At 40.5% G+C, this 16,796-nt stretch overlaps 2 protein-coding genes across 3 annotated transcripts in view; one reads left to right on the top strand and one right to left on the bottom strand.

The window, feature by feature from the left end:
* rnf14 (ring finger protein 14) overlaps positions 1-15,403 on the bottom strand; it is a 38,894-nt gene extending 23,491 nt beyond the window's left edge. The window contains exons 1-3 of one of the 2 annotated variants that reach the window (XM_043703339.2): positions 15,126-15,403; positions 7,731-7,892; positions 7,471-7,619 (exon numbers count right to left, since the gene is read on the bottom strand). In XM_043703339.2, coding sequence (XP_043559274.1) covers positions 7,471-7,619; positions 7,731-7,884 — 303 coding nt within the window. In that variant the 5' untranslated portion in view covers positions 7,885-7,892; positions 15,126-15,403. The remainder of the gene's footprint in view (positions 1-7,470; positions 7,620-7,730; positions 7,893-15,125) is intronic. The other variant, XM_043703338.2, reaches the window with a different exon arrangement.
* Positions 15,404-15,541: 138 nt separating this feature from the next.
* hspa4a (heat shock protein family A (Hsp70) member 4a) overlaps positions 15,542-16,796 on the top strand; it is a 70,890-nt gene continuing 69,635 nt past the window's right edge. Inside the window, exon 1 of the mRNA XM_043703337.2 lies at positions 15,542-15,881. Coding sequence (XP_043559272.1) covers positions 15,775-15,881 — 107 coding nt within the window. The 5' untranslated portion in view covers positions 15,542-15,774. The remainder of the gene's footprint in view (positions 15,882-16,796) is intronic.

The raw sequence follows: 16,796 nt of genomic DNA, 5'->3' as shown, positions 1-16,796 counted from the left end.
GCCATTGCAAGTTCTTCTCGATCCCTGAGGAAATGCCCCAAATCCTGGCACCTGGAAGGCAGCACAGCCATTTGGGCTCATGCTCTTTGCAGGGAATGGTGTCAATCCCCTTCACTACAATGGACCAATTACCACTACAGTCTTTCTTACTGCCCCTCTTCATTGGCCTCCTGTACCACTGGGCCACGGTTAGTTAGCTCATCCATCCTGCAGTCCTCAGACTCATCCAAACAAGGTGAAAGAACATCAAATTCACTGGCCAATTGTGAAGGCTAGGCTCCTCTGATCTGCTTAGTTGTAGTCACATGCTTTAGTTCCTGAACATTGACCAAAGCAAACAATCCAATCCCAAGAGGTGTGACTGTATCATGGTACAAAGAATCCAGGTAACTTCCTGCCTCCATGATATGTTGCAGTGACGGTGATTCAGCCTACAGTTATATTAAGTGGAGTTTGTCAAAATTCAAAACAGTAATTCTTATAGGAGCACAGACAGGAGATTCTGCAGCTGTGTGAGCATGAATTTAGGATGGTACGATGCCTACCAGATGCCAGGATCAACGACGTTTCAAAACGGTTGCAGCATGAAAAGCCACAAGTTGTTGTGCACCATTGGTAATTAGGGAAAAGGTTGAGGCTTCGCAGAGTGAATATAGGAAGTTAGATAGAAAGTTGAAAAACAGAACATCAACAGTGTTATCTCTGGATTATTCCAGGTGCCACGTACTATTAAGAGTAGGATTAAGAAGATAGGACAAATAAATCAATGGCTGAAGAGACGGGACAGTGGGCAAGGATTTAGATTTTTGGATCATTGGGATCTCTTCTCGGACATAAAAGACCTGTTCAAAAGGGATGGGTTTCACCTGAACTGGAAGGGGACAAATATCCTGGGGATAAGATTTGGTAGTGATGTTCCGGAGCATTTAAACTAGTTTGGGGAAGGGGAGAGATCCTATGCAGTAGTGAGGGTAGAAAAACAGACAAGGATGGCTCTGAATTAAAAAAAGAGCAAGTTAATTAGAAAATAGCAAGGCAGATGAACTCAGGATATGTGTGGCAACATGGGATTGGGACATCATAGCTATTACAGAAACATGGCTGAAAAAGAGGGACAGAACTGGCAGCCCAGTGTCCCAGGATTTAGATGCTATGGGAAGGATAGAAAGGGGAAGAGGAGGAGGAGTGACGTTTTTGACTAAGGAAAACCACTACTTCTGTACTGAGAATGGATTTTTCTGAGGGATTGTCCAGTTAAGCTATATGAGTGCAAATCAGAATGAAGAAGGGGATGATCACCTTGACAAGATTGTACTATAGGCACCCCACAATATTCAGAGAAAATTGAGGAACAAATATGTAAATAGATCTCAGATATATGTAAGAATAATAGGTTTGTAATAGTAGGGGATTTTAACTTTCCAAACAGACTGGAGCTGCAGTGTTAAGGGCTTGGTTGGTGAGGAATGTTAACCGTGTTCAAAAAAAATTTCTTTATCAATACGTAGATGTAGCTACCAGAGGAGCAGCAAAATTTGACCTTCTGTTAGGAAATATGACAGGCCAAGTGTCTTATATGTGAGCAGGTGAGCACTTTGGGACCAGTGATCACAATTCTACTAATTTTAAAATCATTATGGAAAAGGATAGACCTTCCATAAAAGTTAAAGTTCGTAACTGGAGTAAAGCAAATTTTGATAATATGAGACAGGAACTTTCAAGAGGAGACAGTGAGGACTCCAGGTGCTAGAGATCAGTGTCGAAAGTGTGGTACTAGAAAAACTCAGCAGGTCAGACAGCATCTAAGGAACAGGAGAATCAGCCCGAGACGTCAATTCTCCTGCTCCTCAGATGGTGCCTTTCCTGCTGTGTTTTTCCAGCAGAAACTTTCAAGAGTTGATTGGAGTAGACTGTTTGCAGGTAAAGGGATGACTGACAAGTGGGAGACTTTCAAAAGTGAGATAACAAGAGTTCAGAGGCATTATGCTCTTGTTAAGAGTGAAGAAGAAGGCTGGTAAGAGTAGGAAAATGTGGATGAATAAAGGTATTTAGGCTGTGGCCAAGAGTATAAGGGGTTTAGAGGCATTCTTAAGAGGGAAATCAGAAGGTTAAAAAAGGGAAATGAGATAGCCTTGGCAGATTAAGGATAATCCAAAGAGACTCTATAAGTATATTAAGAACTATGGAAAGAATAGGGGCCTTTAAAGATCAACGAGGATATCCATGTATGGAACCACAGAAGATAGGAGAGATACTAAACGACTATTTTGCATCTTTTTTACTGTGGAAAAAGAAATGGAGGCTAGGGAACTTGGGGAAATAAATACTGATGGCTTGAAAACAGTCCACATCACAGAAGAGGAAGAGCTGGAGGTCTTAAAAAAAAAGATGGATATATCTCCAGGACCTGATCAAGTGTATCCCAGGATATTTAGGAATTTGGAGAAGAAATGTCAGGGCCCCGAACAGAGATATTTATATCATCTACAGCCATAGGTGTACTGGAGGATGGCTAATATTCTGCCTTCATATAAGAAAGGCTGTAAGGAGAAGCCTGGGAACCAAAGATCTGTGGTGGGTAGGTTGTTGGAGGGGCTTCCGAGAGATAGGATTTATATGGATTAGGAGAGGCAAGGAATGATTAGGGATAGTCAGCATGGCTGTGTGCTGGGAAATCATATCTCACAAACTTGATTCAGATTTTTTGAGGACGTAACCAAATAGATTGATGAGGGTACAGCAGTAGGTGTTGCCTACAAGAACTTTAGCAAAGCTTTTGACATGGTTCCACATGTCGACAAATCAGTCAACTTAGATCACAATGGATTCAGGGACAGCTTACCAATTGGATACAAAATTGGCTTGACAGTAGGAGACAGAGGGTGGTGGTAGAGGGTTGTTTTTCGGACCAGAGGCCTGTGATCAGTGGTGTTCCACAGGGATTTGTACTTGGTTTTGTTTTGTTTGCCGTTTATATAAATGATTTGGATGAGAATTTAGGAGGCATGGCCAGTAAGTTTGCAGATGACACTAAAATTGGTAGCATAGTGGAAAGTAAACAATGTCATCCACGATTACACAGAAATCTTGACCAAAAAGGTCAATGGGCTGAGAAGTGGCAGATGGGAGTTTAATTTGGATAAGTACAAGGTATCGTATTTTGTTAAAACAAACAAGGACAGGACTTAATGAGATAATTGTACAGCCCAAAGTCGTGTTGTTAAATGGAAACACCTTGGGGTTCAGGTACATAGCTCTTTGAAAGTTGCATCACAGGTAGATAGGGTGGTTAAGATGACATTTAGCAAACTTCCCTTTGTTGCTCAGAGTTTAGAGTTGAGACATCATGTTGAGGTTGTACATGATATTGGGGATGCCTCTTCTGCAGTACTGTGCACAGTTCTAGTCACCCTGTTTTAGGAAGGATATTATTAAATTGGAGAGGGTTCAGACAAGATTTACCAGAGGATGTTGCTGGTACTGAAGGATTTGAGCTAGAAGGCAAGACTGGATAGGTTGGGATTTTTTTCACTTGAGCGTAGGAGGTTGAGGTGACCTTATAGAGGTTTATAAAATCATGAGGGGCATAGACAAGGTGAATAGCAAATGTCTTTTTCTGAGGGTCGGTGAGTTCAAAACTAAGCGGCATATTTTTAAGGTGAGAGGAGAAAGTTTAAAAAGGTATCTGATGGGCAAAGTTTTCACAGAGGGTGGTTCGTGTGTAGAATGAGCTACCTAAGGAAGTGGTAGATGCTGGTAGATATACAACATTTAAAAGATATACAATATTTTGACAACTACATGAACAGGAATGGTTTAGAAGGATATGGGCTAAATGGAGACAAATAGGACTAGTTTAGTTTGGGAAACTTGGTCAGCATCTGAATTGGACTGAAGGGTCTGCTTCCCTCCTCCTTACCTTTTATCTTAGCCTGCTGGACACACTTTCTCATTCCTGAAGAAGGGCTTATGCCCGAAACGTCGATTCTCCTGTTCCTTGGATGCTGCCTGACCTGCTGCGCTTTTCCAGCAACACATTTTCAGCTCTGATCTCCAGCATCTGCAGTCCTCACTTTCTCCTCGTATGACTCAATGACTCTATAACTGAGCCAAACTTGCTTGGAATTCAAACATCTGCCAGAGACAGTTTTGCTCTGGACCAAACTAGTATCCAAGAACTTCCAAATGTTGCAGATGTGATACATCATCTATCTCACTATGATATGCTTTGTTTTTTTTAAAAAAATAACCCCATTCATGCAGTAGGTGTTGTTACCCACAAGGCAGCTAAGAGTCAACCACATTGTCATGAGAGTGGAGTTATTTATAGGCCAGACTAGGTAAGGATTGCAATTTTCTTCCCTAATGGATATTAGTGAACCAGAAGGGTTTTTCAAACATTGGTTTTGTGGTCATCATTGGACTCTTAATTCTAAATTTTTACTGAATCCCCCTGTCAGAGTACTACTTGGCATGTTTTCAGTTGAAGAAGGGTGATTTGATCGTAATGTTTAAAGTTATGCCTGAATAGAACCGAGCAGATGAGGAAAAGTATTTCCAGGAGGTTAGAATGAGAGTCATAGAATAGAATGTTCCAGTATAGAAGGAGGGGCATGGATAGGATAAATAGACAAAGTCTTTTCCCTAGGGTCTGGGAGTCTAGAACTAGAGGGCATTGGTTTAGGGTCAGAAGGGAAAAATATAAGAGAGACCTAAGGGGCAACATTTTTCACGAAGAGGGTGGTGCGTGTGTGGAATGAGCTGCCAGAGGAAGTGGTGGAGGCTGGTACAATTGCAACACCTAAAAGGCATCTGGATAGGTATATGAATATGGGTTTGGAGGGATATGGGCCAGGTGCTGGCAAGTGGGACCACACTGGGTTGGGATATCTGGTCGGCATGGACCATAGGGTCTGTTTCCGTGCTGTACATCTCTATGACTATTTCTTTCTATATAAACCAGGGAAGATTAAGTCAATTTTAGAAAGCTACCACCACCCTAACGCTGGCCATTAATTCAATAGGAATTTGGAATTGCACCAGTGGCTATCTTGGTTTACATGGCAAAGCAAACTGGAGAATCTGGGGAGCAAGGATGGAAGTAAACACTTTCTTCTGCCAGCAAAAAAGAGCAGAGCCTCAGAACAAAAAAATGAAACTACTATAGAGGGTTAAATGTAAACTGTTAAACTCATTAACTTTAAGAGATTTATTTGCAGATCTTTACAAGCTGTGCTTCAGACAATTCTTTACTCAGTTCTAAATGGAATGTTTCAATGAGTCATTGATCAATTCTCAGGCAGACAATTTACATCACGTATTAATTTTACAATCCCACGTGGTCGAATCATTCATACCAAAACAGCACGAACATCATAATGTTGGCAATATATTCAGAAAGGAAACACCAATATTTCTCCAGAACATAAAAAAATTCACAGAATTTTAAAACAAAAATATTGGGAGAATCTTTTGACAATCAAAATAAACATTTCTCAGCATGCTTAACAAATTAATGCACACACAAACAGAAATGTGGAATAGGAGTAGGCCATTCGGCCTCTGGAGTTTACTGTGCCATTTGACAGAATTTGATTATGTTCTTCACTTTCTCTTTACCCCCATATCCTTCAAAATCCTTGAAAGTCAAGATTTATTTCACTCAGCCTCCACTACACTCTGGGAAGAAATGTCAGAGATTAACAACCCTCAAATGAAACATCTCCCTATCTGCCTTAAATGGGAGGCACCTTACTTTTAAGTTGTTTTCCCTGGTTTTAGTCTCTCCCATAAGGACAAAAATCCTATCAGCATCCGCTCAGTCAATCCTCTCAGAATTGTACAAGTTTCAATAACATCACTTCTCATTCTTCTAAATATTCAAGTACACAGGCCCAACTGTTTAACCTTTCCTCATAAGGCAACCTATTCGTTGAAAGAATCAACCTAGTCAGCCTTCTCTGTATTGCTTCTAATGCAAACATTTACTTTCTTAAATAACAAGAACGAATGTTTACACAGTTCTCCATTTGTGGACTGCAAACACTTCCAAATTACAATTGCAGGTGTTACAATTAGATTAGGGATTAGTAACTTTTTAATCTAAAATATAAATTTGAAATCCCAGATATTTAAGAGAAAAAAGCCATAAGTTTTAAACAAACAAACTTTACTATGCAAGACTAGAAAAGTAAAATAAGAAACCAAATGTGTATATAAAACTTTCATATAACATCCAGAATAAACACAGACTAACAAGCTATGCTCACTTACCCCAAGAGTATGTCAAATAATACATGTGGTCAAATCAGATCCCTTGGATTTTCAACAACCCTCCCAGACAGTAATAATGTGGTCACTGAATCTCATTAAAATTTTGTCTCTTTTACAAACGTACCCAACACTTCCTCAAAGCTGCTTCAATGATTGTTCATATCCTGGTGGTTCGATTGCTTCTCCCAAGACTGCATTCCCACGATTCCACTGCTCACAAGTGCCGAATTACCAGCCCAATTTTAGCCTTTTCATCTAATCAAACTGGCACCGGCACTAAGTTTTCAAGCTCAGATGTCCTAACTTATTGGGTCTCTATTCCAGTTGAATCAACCTGCTCCCAAAATTGCAAGTGCCTAGTCCTCACAAAGCTGCACTCCATCTGAATAATGGCACAATTCTAGCTCTGGTCAGAGCTCTACTGTCAACAGCCCATCCTTTGCTTTGACTGTATGGAAGCAACCCATGGCAGCACTGTAGAAAACTGATTCACCTTCTTGGACTTGTTCTTACTGAAAAACTAAGCAAAATGCACAGCAATGACCATTAAACTATTTAATGACAGATTGAAATACTTCAGCAGTCACTTCAAAAGGGTGGAACATTTGTTCTTATATCACAACTTTAACCATGCTGGCTTGCACAACACAAATTTAAAAAAACGAAATGGATTTTGTAGATCTCACCAGTACATTATAAAACCATAGCAAAACCTCCCTACTTTTAGATTCCAATATGTGGCTCGTCATAGGTCGGTTAGTTATCAAGTAACTATACTCAGAAAATGGAGGGAGAAACTGAAAAATAAGAAATGTCTACTTAAAAAGCACTGCTGTCTTATATCACACATTCCAAACAGCAAAGAGAGCACTTGAGCATTGGTAAAGGGGTTTACTAACATGAGCGACTATCAAGCTGAATTGTGCCACAATAGAAAATTAATGATTTGACTACTAGCCATACACTTTTTTTGTAACATTCATATTAAATATCAGTGATACTTTTAAATTACACTATGATATTCCGGAAAATCAAGGTTCATTGTAAACAAAGTGACAAAGCAAGAATGAAATCAAATTTCTTTGCACTTTTATCATCCCATTGCACTGTTGTAATTTACTCTGAGTTGCTATTTTAACTGTACCCTTCCAAAAACCTTTATGTTTCTTTCAATAAAAAGAAGAATCAACTGCAAACCTGAGTTCGGAAAAGCCACCTGCAGCTCAAGGTATATTTAGGAGCTGAAAACGATGGATAATCTGGAGGTAGCTCGAACTTCAGCACAAGAGCTGGCAGAAAAGAAACTGCATATTCAGTCAGGTCTTTTATATTCTGCTTTTCATCACCTGAATCAAGAAAAGTAGTTCTCATTATCAGAAAGAACTTGTGTTAAAATTTGCTAACCAGCATGCATTTCAAACCTTACAATTACAACATAAATCATCAGGTCTACTTACCTTGGACATGTATTTTGAAGTTTGGTGGCAACTCCAAACATATACTTATTTCTCCACCTGGCGTAGATTCTGCCCTTTTAAATTCATCTTCCTCGTAAATACTAGCAAGAGCTAGCAGTTCGTCTTCTTGCTCTTCTCTATCTCTGGCAGACATTTAGATTCCTGAGAATTGAGCAAGTTTTTTTGTTTAAAAAACAAAGTGAGAGCTGGTACCAAATAAATTCTTAAAAGTTGCAATAGCTACCTTAGAATCAGATTTTCAACACATCTTCACTTTTAGTTCATGTGCAATTGTTAACCGAAAGGACAGAAACATTTTTGGTAGAAGAGTTGAGAGAAAACTTTCCAGAAAACAAATCAAGCAATTTAAGTATGGGAAAACCGTCTGAGTGAAAACCCCTTGTAGTGGAATGACATCACAATCAAGTATGTTGCCCCTCCCACCCCCCCCAAAAAGGTTTTTGATAGACAAGCTAAATGAGTGGTAAGGTGGTGACAAATGGAATATAAAGTGGATAAATGGGAGGTCATTCCAGAAAACTAGAAAGCCTGGATTTTCTTTGAAAGCTGGCAAAAAGCTACCAAATACTAATATTCAGAAGATTTGTCTTGCCATGTGTTACAAGGGAAATGAAATACAGAGTACAGAAGTCTTTTTGAAATTCTACTGAGTTTTACTAGTCTGTGTAGTTGGGATCTCCATATTGAAAGAATGATATAATATCTTGTAGGTGCTGCAAAGATACTTTAGATGGATTCCTACGATGAGGAAATTATCCTATGAGGAGAGGCTTGAGAAAAATAAATTTAAATTTTCTAGAGGAGTATTGAAAAAAATTGAAAATGATCTTATTGAAGTAGATTAAATTGAGAGGGTTTGACAGTCTGGATACTGAGCGATTGGACAACCTGGCTAGAGCACCAAGAATTACAGGTACATAACCTTAAAAGAAGGGATCAACCATTTAGGATTAGGATGAGGAATAATTTCTTAATCTAGAGATTGTGAATCTTTGGAAGTCTCTATCCCTATTATCAAGAATATTTATGGCTGAGAATGATAGACTTTTACATTCTACAGGAATTAAGGGAAGTAAAAATTAGTAGAGTTGAATTTTAAGATAAAAGGTGACCTTATGGGATGGTGAGAGAAACAGAGTTAACATTTTAAATCTGGCAATTCCTCTTCAGAACTGTTCTCAGATCCCCATCATCCATAATTCTTTGTTTCACGATGATTTAGATTAGATTACAGTGTGGAAACAGGCCCTTCGGCCCAACAAGTCCACACCGACCCGCCGAAGCGCAACCCACCCAGACCCATTCCCCTACATTTACCTCTTCACCTAACACTACGGGCAATTTAGCATGGCCAATTCACCTGACCTGCACATCTTTGGACTGTGGGAGGAAACCGGAGTACCCGGAGGAAACCCACGCAGACACGGGGAGAACGTGCAAACTCCACACAGTCAGTCGCCTGAGGCGGGAATTGAACCCGGGTCTCTGGTGCTGTGAGGCAGCAGTGCTAACCACTGTGCCACCGTGCCGCCCCCCAAATGAATAGTGAGTAGATTCCAAATGTTGTATGACTTACACCTATTTCTTGGTTTCTTCTACCTTACACAAAAATGACAATTTCCAAACATTTCTAGCATAACATTCATGCAGCAAAGGTAAAAGTTGACACATTTGTTGACTTTGCGCAATTATCGATTGAATCGATTAGTAATCCCATCTGAGCAAAATGATTAGAATGAGTTTCATCTATTGACAATTTTTACGATGGGAAGGAAAATGCACATTGCTATGCAGCAGTTTCAACATAAATACTTATTACTATAGCATAAGTTTGAATCTAGTTTCTTTGTAGGGTTGAAAGATGCTATTAGGAAATAAATTGAACAACCTTAAATTTGGCTTGAGCAGATGTGTATAGACAGCAAAATAACAAACTGCACTCAGCTTCAATCACTTACTTTTCATAGGAAGTCTGACAGATTGGAAGCTCAGCAAAATAAAATCTGATTGGCTTGATGGGTGATGCTTTATGTTGTTTTCTGATATGAATTATCTGTAACAGCTATTTGATAGATTGATTGAACTATGCAAATCTCACAAACACACACTATAACTGCAGTGGCCATTCTGTGAGCTAGTATCAATCATGATTAGCAAAGAGTAGTACATTTCCTTGAGAATCATGCAATAGCAAGTGAATGGAAAAAAAACTACCCGGATTTTAACTTTTGATCTTTATCACCAGCAAAGCCAACAGAATGAGTGTGGACTGTCAACAATTTTGATACCCATGATTCTATTAGGGAAAGAGTTCCAGCAAGAGAAAAGGAATGGTGCTATATTTGCAAATCAGGAAGATGTGGGGCTTGGAGTGAACTTGTATGTCATGATACTCTATGTGCCTAACAGTCTTATCATTCTAGATGGTATTGAGTATAGATTTGGAAGATGCGATCCAGGGAGCAATTTCTGCAGGGCATCCTGTAGATCAAATGTCAGTGATTGTGGACGTGGTGCCAATCAAACAGGCTGTTTTGGCCTTGATTGTATCAAGCTTCACGAGTGTGGTTGGAGCAGCATTCATCAAAGCAAGTGGAGTTGAGTATTCCACCACACTCCTGACTTGCACCTTGTTGGAGTTTAGAGGGGATGAGCCAAATATTGGTAAATGGGATGGGCCAAATATTGGGATATCTGGTTGACATTGATGAGTTGGACCAAAGGGTATCTTTCCATGCTACATGACTGCATGGTGGACAGGCTTTGGGGAGTCTGGATATTAGTTCAGTTCATGGTTAAACCAATGCTGCAAAGGTCGGGCACAATGTATCCCTAACGGATTCCAAACTGAGTGTTCGTGAATAGTTTGTTGATAAAGAAGTGCAGCCTGAGAGTATCATTGATGATTCCTTCCAAACTTTGCTGATGAGTGTAGAGTAATGGAGCGCTAAACGCCAGGTTTCATTTGCTCTATTTTGTAGGTATTTCTAATCAACTGTTCATACAGGTTTTGACATCCTGGAAACAAATAGAATAGTAATTTGTTGTCTTTTTTTTTTAAGGTGCCATACATCTGTGCCTATATTAATAGCAGAAATAATACATAAAAAGAATGAAGATATCATATCATCGCCCTACTTATGGGCCTCAATCAGCAGATCAAAAAAGGTAAAAACAATGACTGCAGATGCTGGAAACCAGCCCTTCATTCCTGATGAAGAGCGTTTGCCCGAAACGTCGATTTCGAAGCTCCTTGGATGCTGCCTTTACTGCTGTGCTCTTCCAGCGCCACTAATCCAGATCAAAAAGGTCAACCATGGGTTGGGCTGTTATCACAACTCCTTCTGCCCAAGGATCAACCTCAAGGATCTTCTCTGCAGCAGTTTTCTGGACTGCTTCCAATGCAAATACATCCTTTCTCAAATCTCGAGGACGAAAGAATATACCTTACACTGGACACTGTTCATCAAATCCTTGGGCTATCTGTCTCAAGGCTCCCCTACTTTTAAATTTTATTTACATTCCAGTGAACACCAACTTACCATTTGCCTTCCTGATTATTTGCTGCATCTGCATACTTTTGTTCCGTGTACAGACACCCAGTTCCCATTGTACTGCAGTATTTTGTTGCATCTCTCCATTCCCCTTTTCTGTTCTTTCCAAAGTGAATGAGCATACATTTTCTCTATTATTTTCCATCTGCAAAATTTTGCCAACTCACTTACCTGTCCATTTATCTTTTCACACCACATCCTCTTTACAACTTGCTTTCCTATCTATCTTCATTGAGCTACAATACATTTGGCTCCTGCATCTAAGTCATTATAGATTTTGAGACCAACTCCACGGTGATTGACAATTCCTAATCAGGAATTCAAACTTATTGGAAACAATGATGAGTCATTCTTTCCAAATTTAAAAAAACTTTAACTGTATCAAATGACTGAAAGCTATGACTAAAAATATTACCTTGAGTAAACAACTTATACAAAACTACAGAAACAAACAATTTTTCTTCCTTCTCGGTCTCCCCGGGATCAAAAGTCTCAAACAGCTCCCAGCTGCTCTCAGTTTCTAATGGGTTGCTTATCTGTTACTTTCCTAGCTGGTTAATTTAGAATCTAGAATTGTCTCAAATTGAAGGTACACAATATACAGTAGTGGTTTCTTCATCTAGCCTCAAGCTCAGCAAATCTTCCATCCTCTTTCAATGCATGAAATCAGGTCTCCATGATGAATGATAGAACCAACATTTTTATCTCTTTATTGTGCAGTCTGGGCTAATTCCAACAGAGAAGGGAGGCAATAGCCTAATGGTATTGTTCGACTGATGAGCACTCAAAATGGCAGGGCTTAACAGGCTATGGACCAAGTGCAGGTAAATGGGATTAATGTGGTTGTTTGGCATAGACACGCTGGGCAGAAGGCTGTTTCTCTATTGTGAGACTTTAATGCTATCAATCCAGAGGCCTAGGTAATGCTCTGAGGATCCGGGTTGTATCAGATGGTGGAATTTGAAGAAAATTCTGGAATTAATAGTCCAAAGAGAACCTTGTAGTTGATTGTTGAGAAGACCCACCTTGGTGAACTAATGTCCTTAAAAGAACTAAAACAGCCATGCTTACCTGGTTTGGCCGAGATTTAAATCCAAGCCCACAGCAACATGACTGACTCTTAATTGCCCTGGGGCAATTAGGACTGGGCAAGAAATACTGGCCAAGACAGCAGTGCCCATATCCTGTGAATGAATGTCAAAAAATCAACTTGGCTTCCTCTCCATCCCTTAGTAACCTGTAGACCACAAGGAGACCAGATGACAAACACATCTGATCATATTTCTGGATTTATAGTGAAATCTGTATATCAATTGGCTTCCTCACGCTCTCTCCCCATATCAAATTGGGAAGACATTACCTTTTTAAGCAAGTAGAGACATCAATTGCTCAGATCCTAACGTGGTAAACAGTTGGATATCCCAGAAGCAATTATTATGAAGTCTCATTAGTTACAGTCTGACCAGCTGAAAGTGATCCATTTATCCCAATGCCAATTTTCATTAACTAACTTATCCTCTATCCTTATGAATCAAGAACAACACTACGGGCTCCACTCTAGTGTAGTAACCATTTGTGTCACTTTATTGAATGCTTTTTGGAATCTGAAAATTTGATCATTCTCAAGTAAGAGAAGACAATTGCCTCATTTATCATGGCTAGATTATTAATCTAGAGATTCAAGTAATGTTCTAGGATCCTGGGTTGAAATACTGCCATGGCAGACGATGCAGAATGAATTCAATAAGAATCTGGAATTCCTCAAGGTCAGCAATCACTACCACAATTGTCCACCCAGAAATTCCAACAACACAACAGATGTAATTTTTATAAATGTAACTTTCCCACCGACAGATGTAAGATTAGCTGAGCTGTATTTTTTTGCTTTCTGTCTTCCTCCTTTCTGCAAGAAAGTTGAAGTTTTGAAGAGTAAGAGATGATTTAAGAGATAAACAAGAGGCTTTTTAAAGGGTGTAAATGGAAAAGATGTTTCCTTTTTTGGGAAGAGTCCAGAAATACAAGTCACAACTGAAAACTAAAGGCTCATTATTTAATATTTGAGATTTTCTTATCCCTCTCAAGAGAGATTCCAAACTGATTGGAATTCTCTCCCTTAAAAGGCAGTGAAAGTAGAGTCCTTGAATTTTTTTTTAAGTAGAGGTCTTGATGAATAAGGGAGCAAAAACGTTATCAGGGTTGGTAGGAATCGGGAGTAATTATATCAACCATCACCCTTGCATAAGAAAGATAGGCTCCAAGCAGTGGCCTACTGCTGTACCTAATTCATTGGTTCTTGTGGAATTCCATTCTGATAGGACTATTCCAAAATCAAGGGATTTTTTTAAAAAAAGAGTAAAATCATTGTCTCTACTATCTCTACAACCACTTATGTTAGGACCATATAATGGAGACCATCAAGTCCAAGAGACTTGACAGACTTAAAAAATTGCTGAAAAACAAAGTCTTTTCAAAGTTTTTCATCTTGTACTCATCAGGACAATTCGTAAGAATACCATTCAAGGTGAAATTAACACTTACGCTGCAAAAGGGGCAGTGCTGTTTATTTGGCAAGTCGTTTGTTAAGTGATAGAGGTGTTGCTGTGGAGAACACACATATTAATGCTGAATGACAGTTGACAGTTACATTTTATTGAAATTAGGCAGATAGAACACGGTGTTTGTTTAACACAACAAGATAGGTGAAACCTACTTGCTGATTCACTTTTAGGGCAGAGCCAAACTACCCAGTTTAACATTTTAACAAGCTTGGCAGTTAACTGTCAATCAGCAATAGGAGCATTCTCAATGTAACACATCTACCATAGACTACTTGCCAACCTCGCACATCCCCCTTGTACACGATTAATGTTGGCTTCCCCTCAAATTGTTATTCTTGAAAGTTGTCCTGGTGAATGCAAGGTGAAAAGGTTCAACAAAACGTGACTTCTTCAACAACACTAAATTTAACTTGAAAATACATTGAAAGTTGCTACTGAACATTATGACAAACATTTTGATGAATATTAAAGTAAAACCAAGAACTGTGGATGCTGGAAATCTGAAACTATTTCTGACGAATGCTCCCTGGACTCAAACCCTGACTCTGCTTTCTCTCCACTGGTACTACAAGACTTCAGTTTCTCGGCAATTTCTGTTTTGTTGTGGACAAATATTAAGTTGTTCAACTGCTGATCCTTACCAATTCACATACACCTTGACTCAGCCCAACATTGCCATTCCATCACTGTCACAGGGTCAACTTCTGGAATCTCCTTCCTCACAACACTGTACAGATATATCTACACCACATGTACAACAACAGGCCAATTCAGGATGGGGAATAGATGATGGCCTGGCCAGTGATGCTTACATCCCAGGATGAATAAAAAAAAGTGTTTCTCTCCAAGAGTAGAGACAATTGTTGACACGGTCATCACTCATCATAAACAGATGAGCGATTTCTTTGCAACCAAAACAAGTGACAACCAGAAAGTGAAGTCTGCGATGGAGAAGAGGCAAAATAAAGGCTCACTGTCACCATCTATTTGGGGGGGGGGGGTGAGAGAGGAATCCAGGCTCCTTAAACTCTATTTGGCAAAGCCAGAGCGGTAACCGTGTTGCCTCGCAAATGATTGATAAGTCGGCGACCTCACACTCGCCGGTGTCTCCACAGCAGCACCTCCACCATGATCAATAAACAGCACACCCCGGGACTCACCATAGCAACCTCCGTGCACCATGACCCAATACGTACCAGCCCATCTGGGGCACTTATTTCCGTAAAAAAGTGTACAAGAGGGTGGGCAGAGCCCAGCCTTACCCTCCCGGTGTATCCCAGCCGTCACGTCAGACCGACAGGGGGAAACTCACCAGAGACCAGCGACTGACCCAAAACTCACACCACCAGCATCCCCCGGCGGCCCTCTCAGACACACCACAGCCCCTTCGGTGCTCGACAACTTAGCTCTACACACAACAAATTGAATACACGCTGGAGCGGGGAGGAGGTGGTCGCGCCTAATATCAGAACGGTTGCCGGTGTCAATATGGAAGAGCGAAGTCTTCGTCCCCAGATCTCCACTTCAGTCTGCTTGACGTAGACCACACAACCTCTAACCCATGACGTCCGGGAGAACGCCCAAATGCGTCAGCACGCCACAATGATCGACGTCACTGCCATCAGCGTGTGACGCCTGAGGGGGAGATGTAGGGCCAATTCTCGCGATATCGGAGCCGGCCGGTGCTGCACGAGAATCCATCGCAGTGAGTTGAGGAGAAGGTAGCGGCGACTGTTCATTCACCAGAAAGATTGCAGTAATACGGACGGTGAAAAGAGACATCCTTGTCGGCTCCCCTTTCACAGTTTAGGACAGAAGAGAAAGTAACCGGCGGTGGGGTGGGGGCTGAGTGTATCTGAAGGGTTCGGAGTGTTGATCGAGTTTATCCGCAGTCTGCGCTTTGGCCTGGAGATGTCTGTGGTCGGCTTCGACGTGGGTTTCCAGAGCTGTTATGTGGCCGTGGCGAGGGGCGGCGGCATCGAAACGGTCGCCAACGAATATAGCGACAGGAGCACCCCGTAAGTAACGGCCGAGCGACGCGGGCGGCCCAGGGGCGAGTGAATGCGCCGGTTGGTTTGAGGCCTATTTTCTCTGTGCCCAACCCCTCCCGCCCGCCCAGCTAAGGCAAGCGCGTGGCCGGTCGGGGAGGAGGTGCTGACTGACATCTTACTCATTGCCCCATGCACTTTGTCTTCTAGAATTTTCTTTCCAATTTCTCTTGCTGAACACTGGCACCAATATTTTTCCTTTCCCCCTCCTTAAAACCTTTTGAGGTATTCGGGCTTCTTTTGCCACACTGTACGGGTTGTATTTTAATTCAGCAGACATTGATCTCCGAAGAGCTCATGTTGGACTGGGCAATGAGTTAACTTGTTTCTCTTTCCACAGATGTTTCTATACCTGCTGAGTTTCTCTAATAATTTCTGGGTGTTTTTTTATTTCAACGGACATCTTGTTGTTTTATAACTATTGCAGATTTAAGTGACTACTGTTTTTGGATTGTCAGTGTCTATCACCTGCATTGAAAATATGCTAAGTATTTTTTAAGGGGGAAATGAGAAGTATTTGCTCCAAATCTATTTTAGTTTTCCCGTGTTTACAGAAATAGCTACTTCTCAAACATCTTTACTTTAATTACAAATATTTACACTATATTTGCTGTCAATTCCCTATTGACCGTAGATTGGCACATATAACTACAAAGTATGTGTCTGCTGAGAAGGTAATGTAACATTACATTGTTCACTACTTATAGCAGTGAGCAAATCCTACAGTGGAATAATTTATTTCAGTAATTGATGTGATCACTCTTCGGAACTCAGTTGTCGTGGACCAGGTACTTCAGGTGGAAGGAACAAAGGGATCAAAACTTTTTCACTGTTAGAATGGAGGGCATCTGGAATTCCCTTTTTTTGGTAGGGGCAGGAACTCTG

The sequence above is a fragment of the Chiloscyllium plagiosum genome, unplaced genomic scaffold (assembly GCF_037043375.1).
Source record: "Chiloscyllium plagiosum isolate Xiang-an unplaced genomic scaffold, Cpla_swu_hap1 HiC_scaffold_16, whole genome shotgun sequence".
NCBI lineage: Eukaryota > Metazoa > Chordata > Chondrichthyes > Orectolobiformes > Hemiscylliidae > Chiloscyllium > Chiloscyllium plagiosum.
This window is presented reverse-complemented; position numbering and strand designations above follow the sequence as displayed.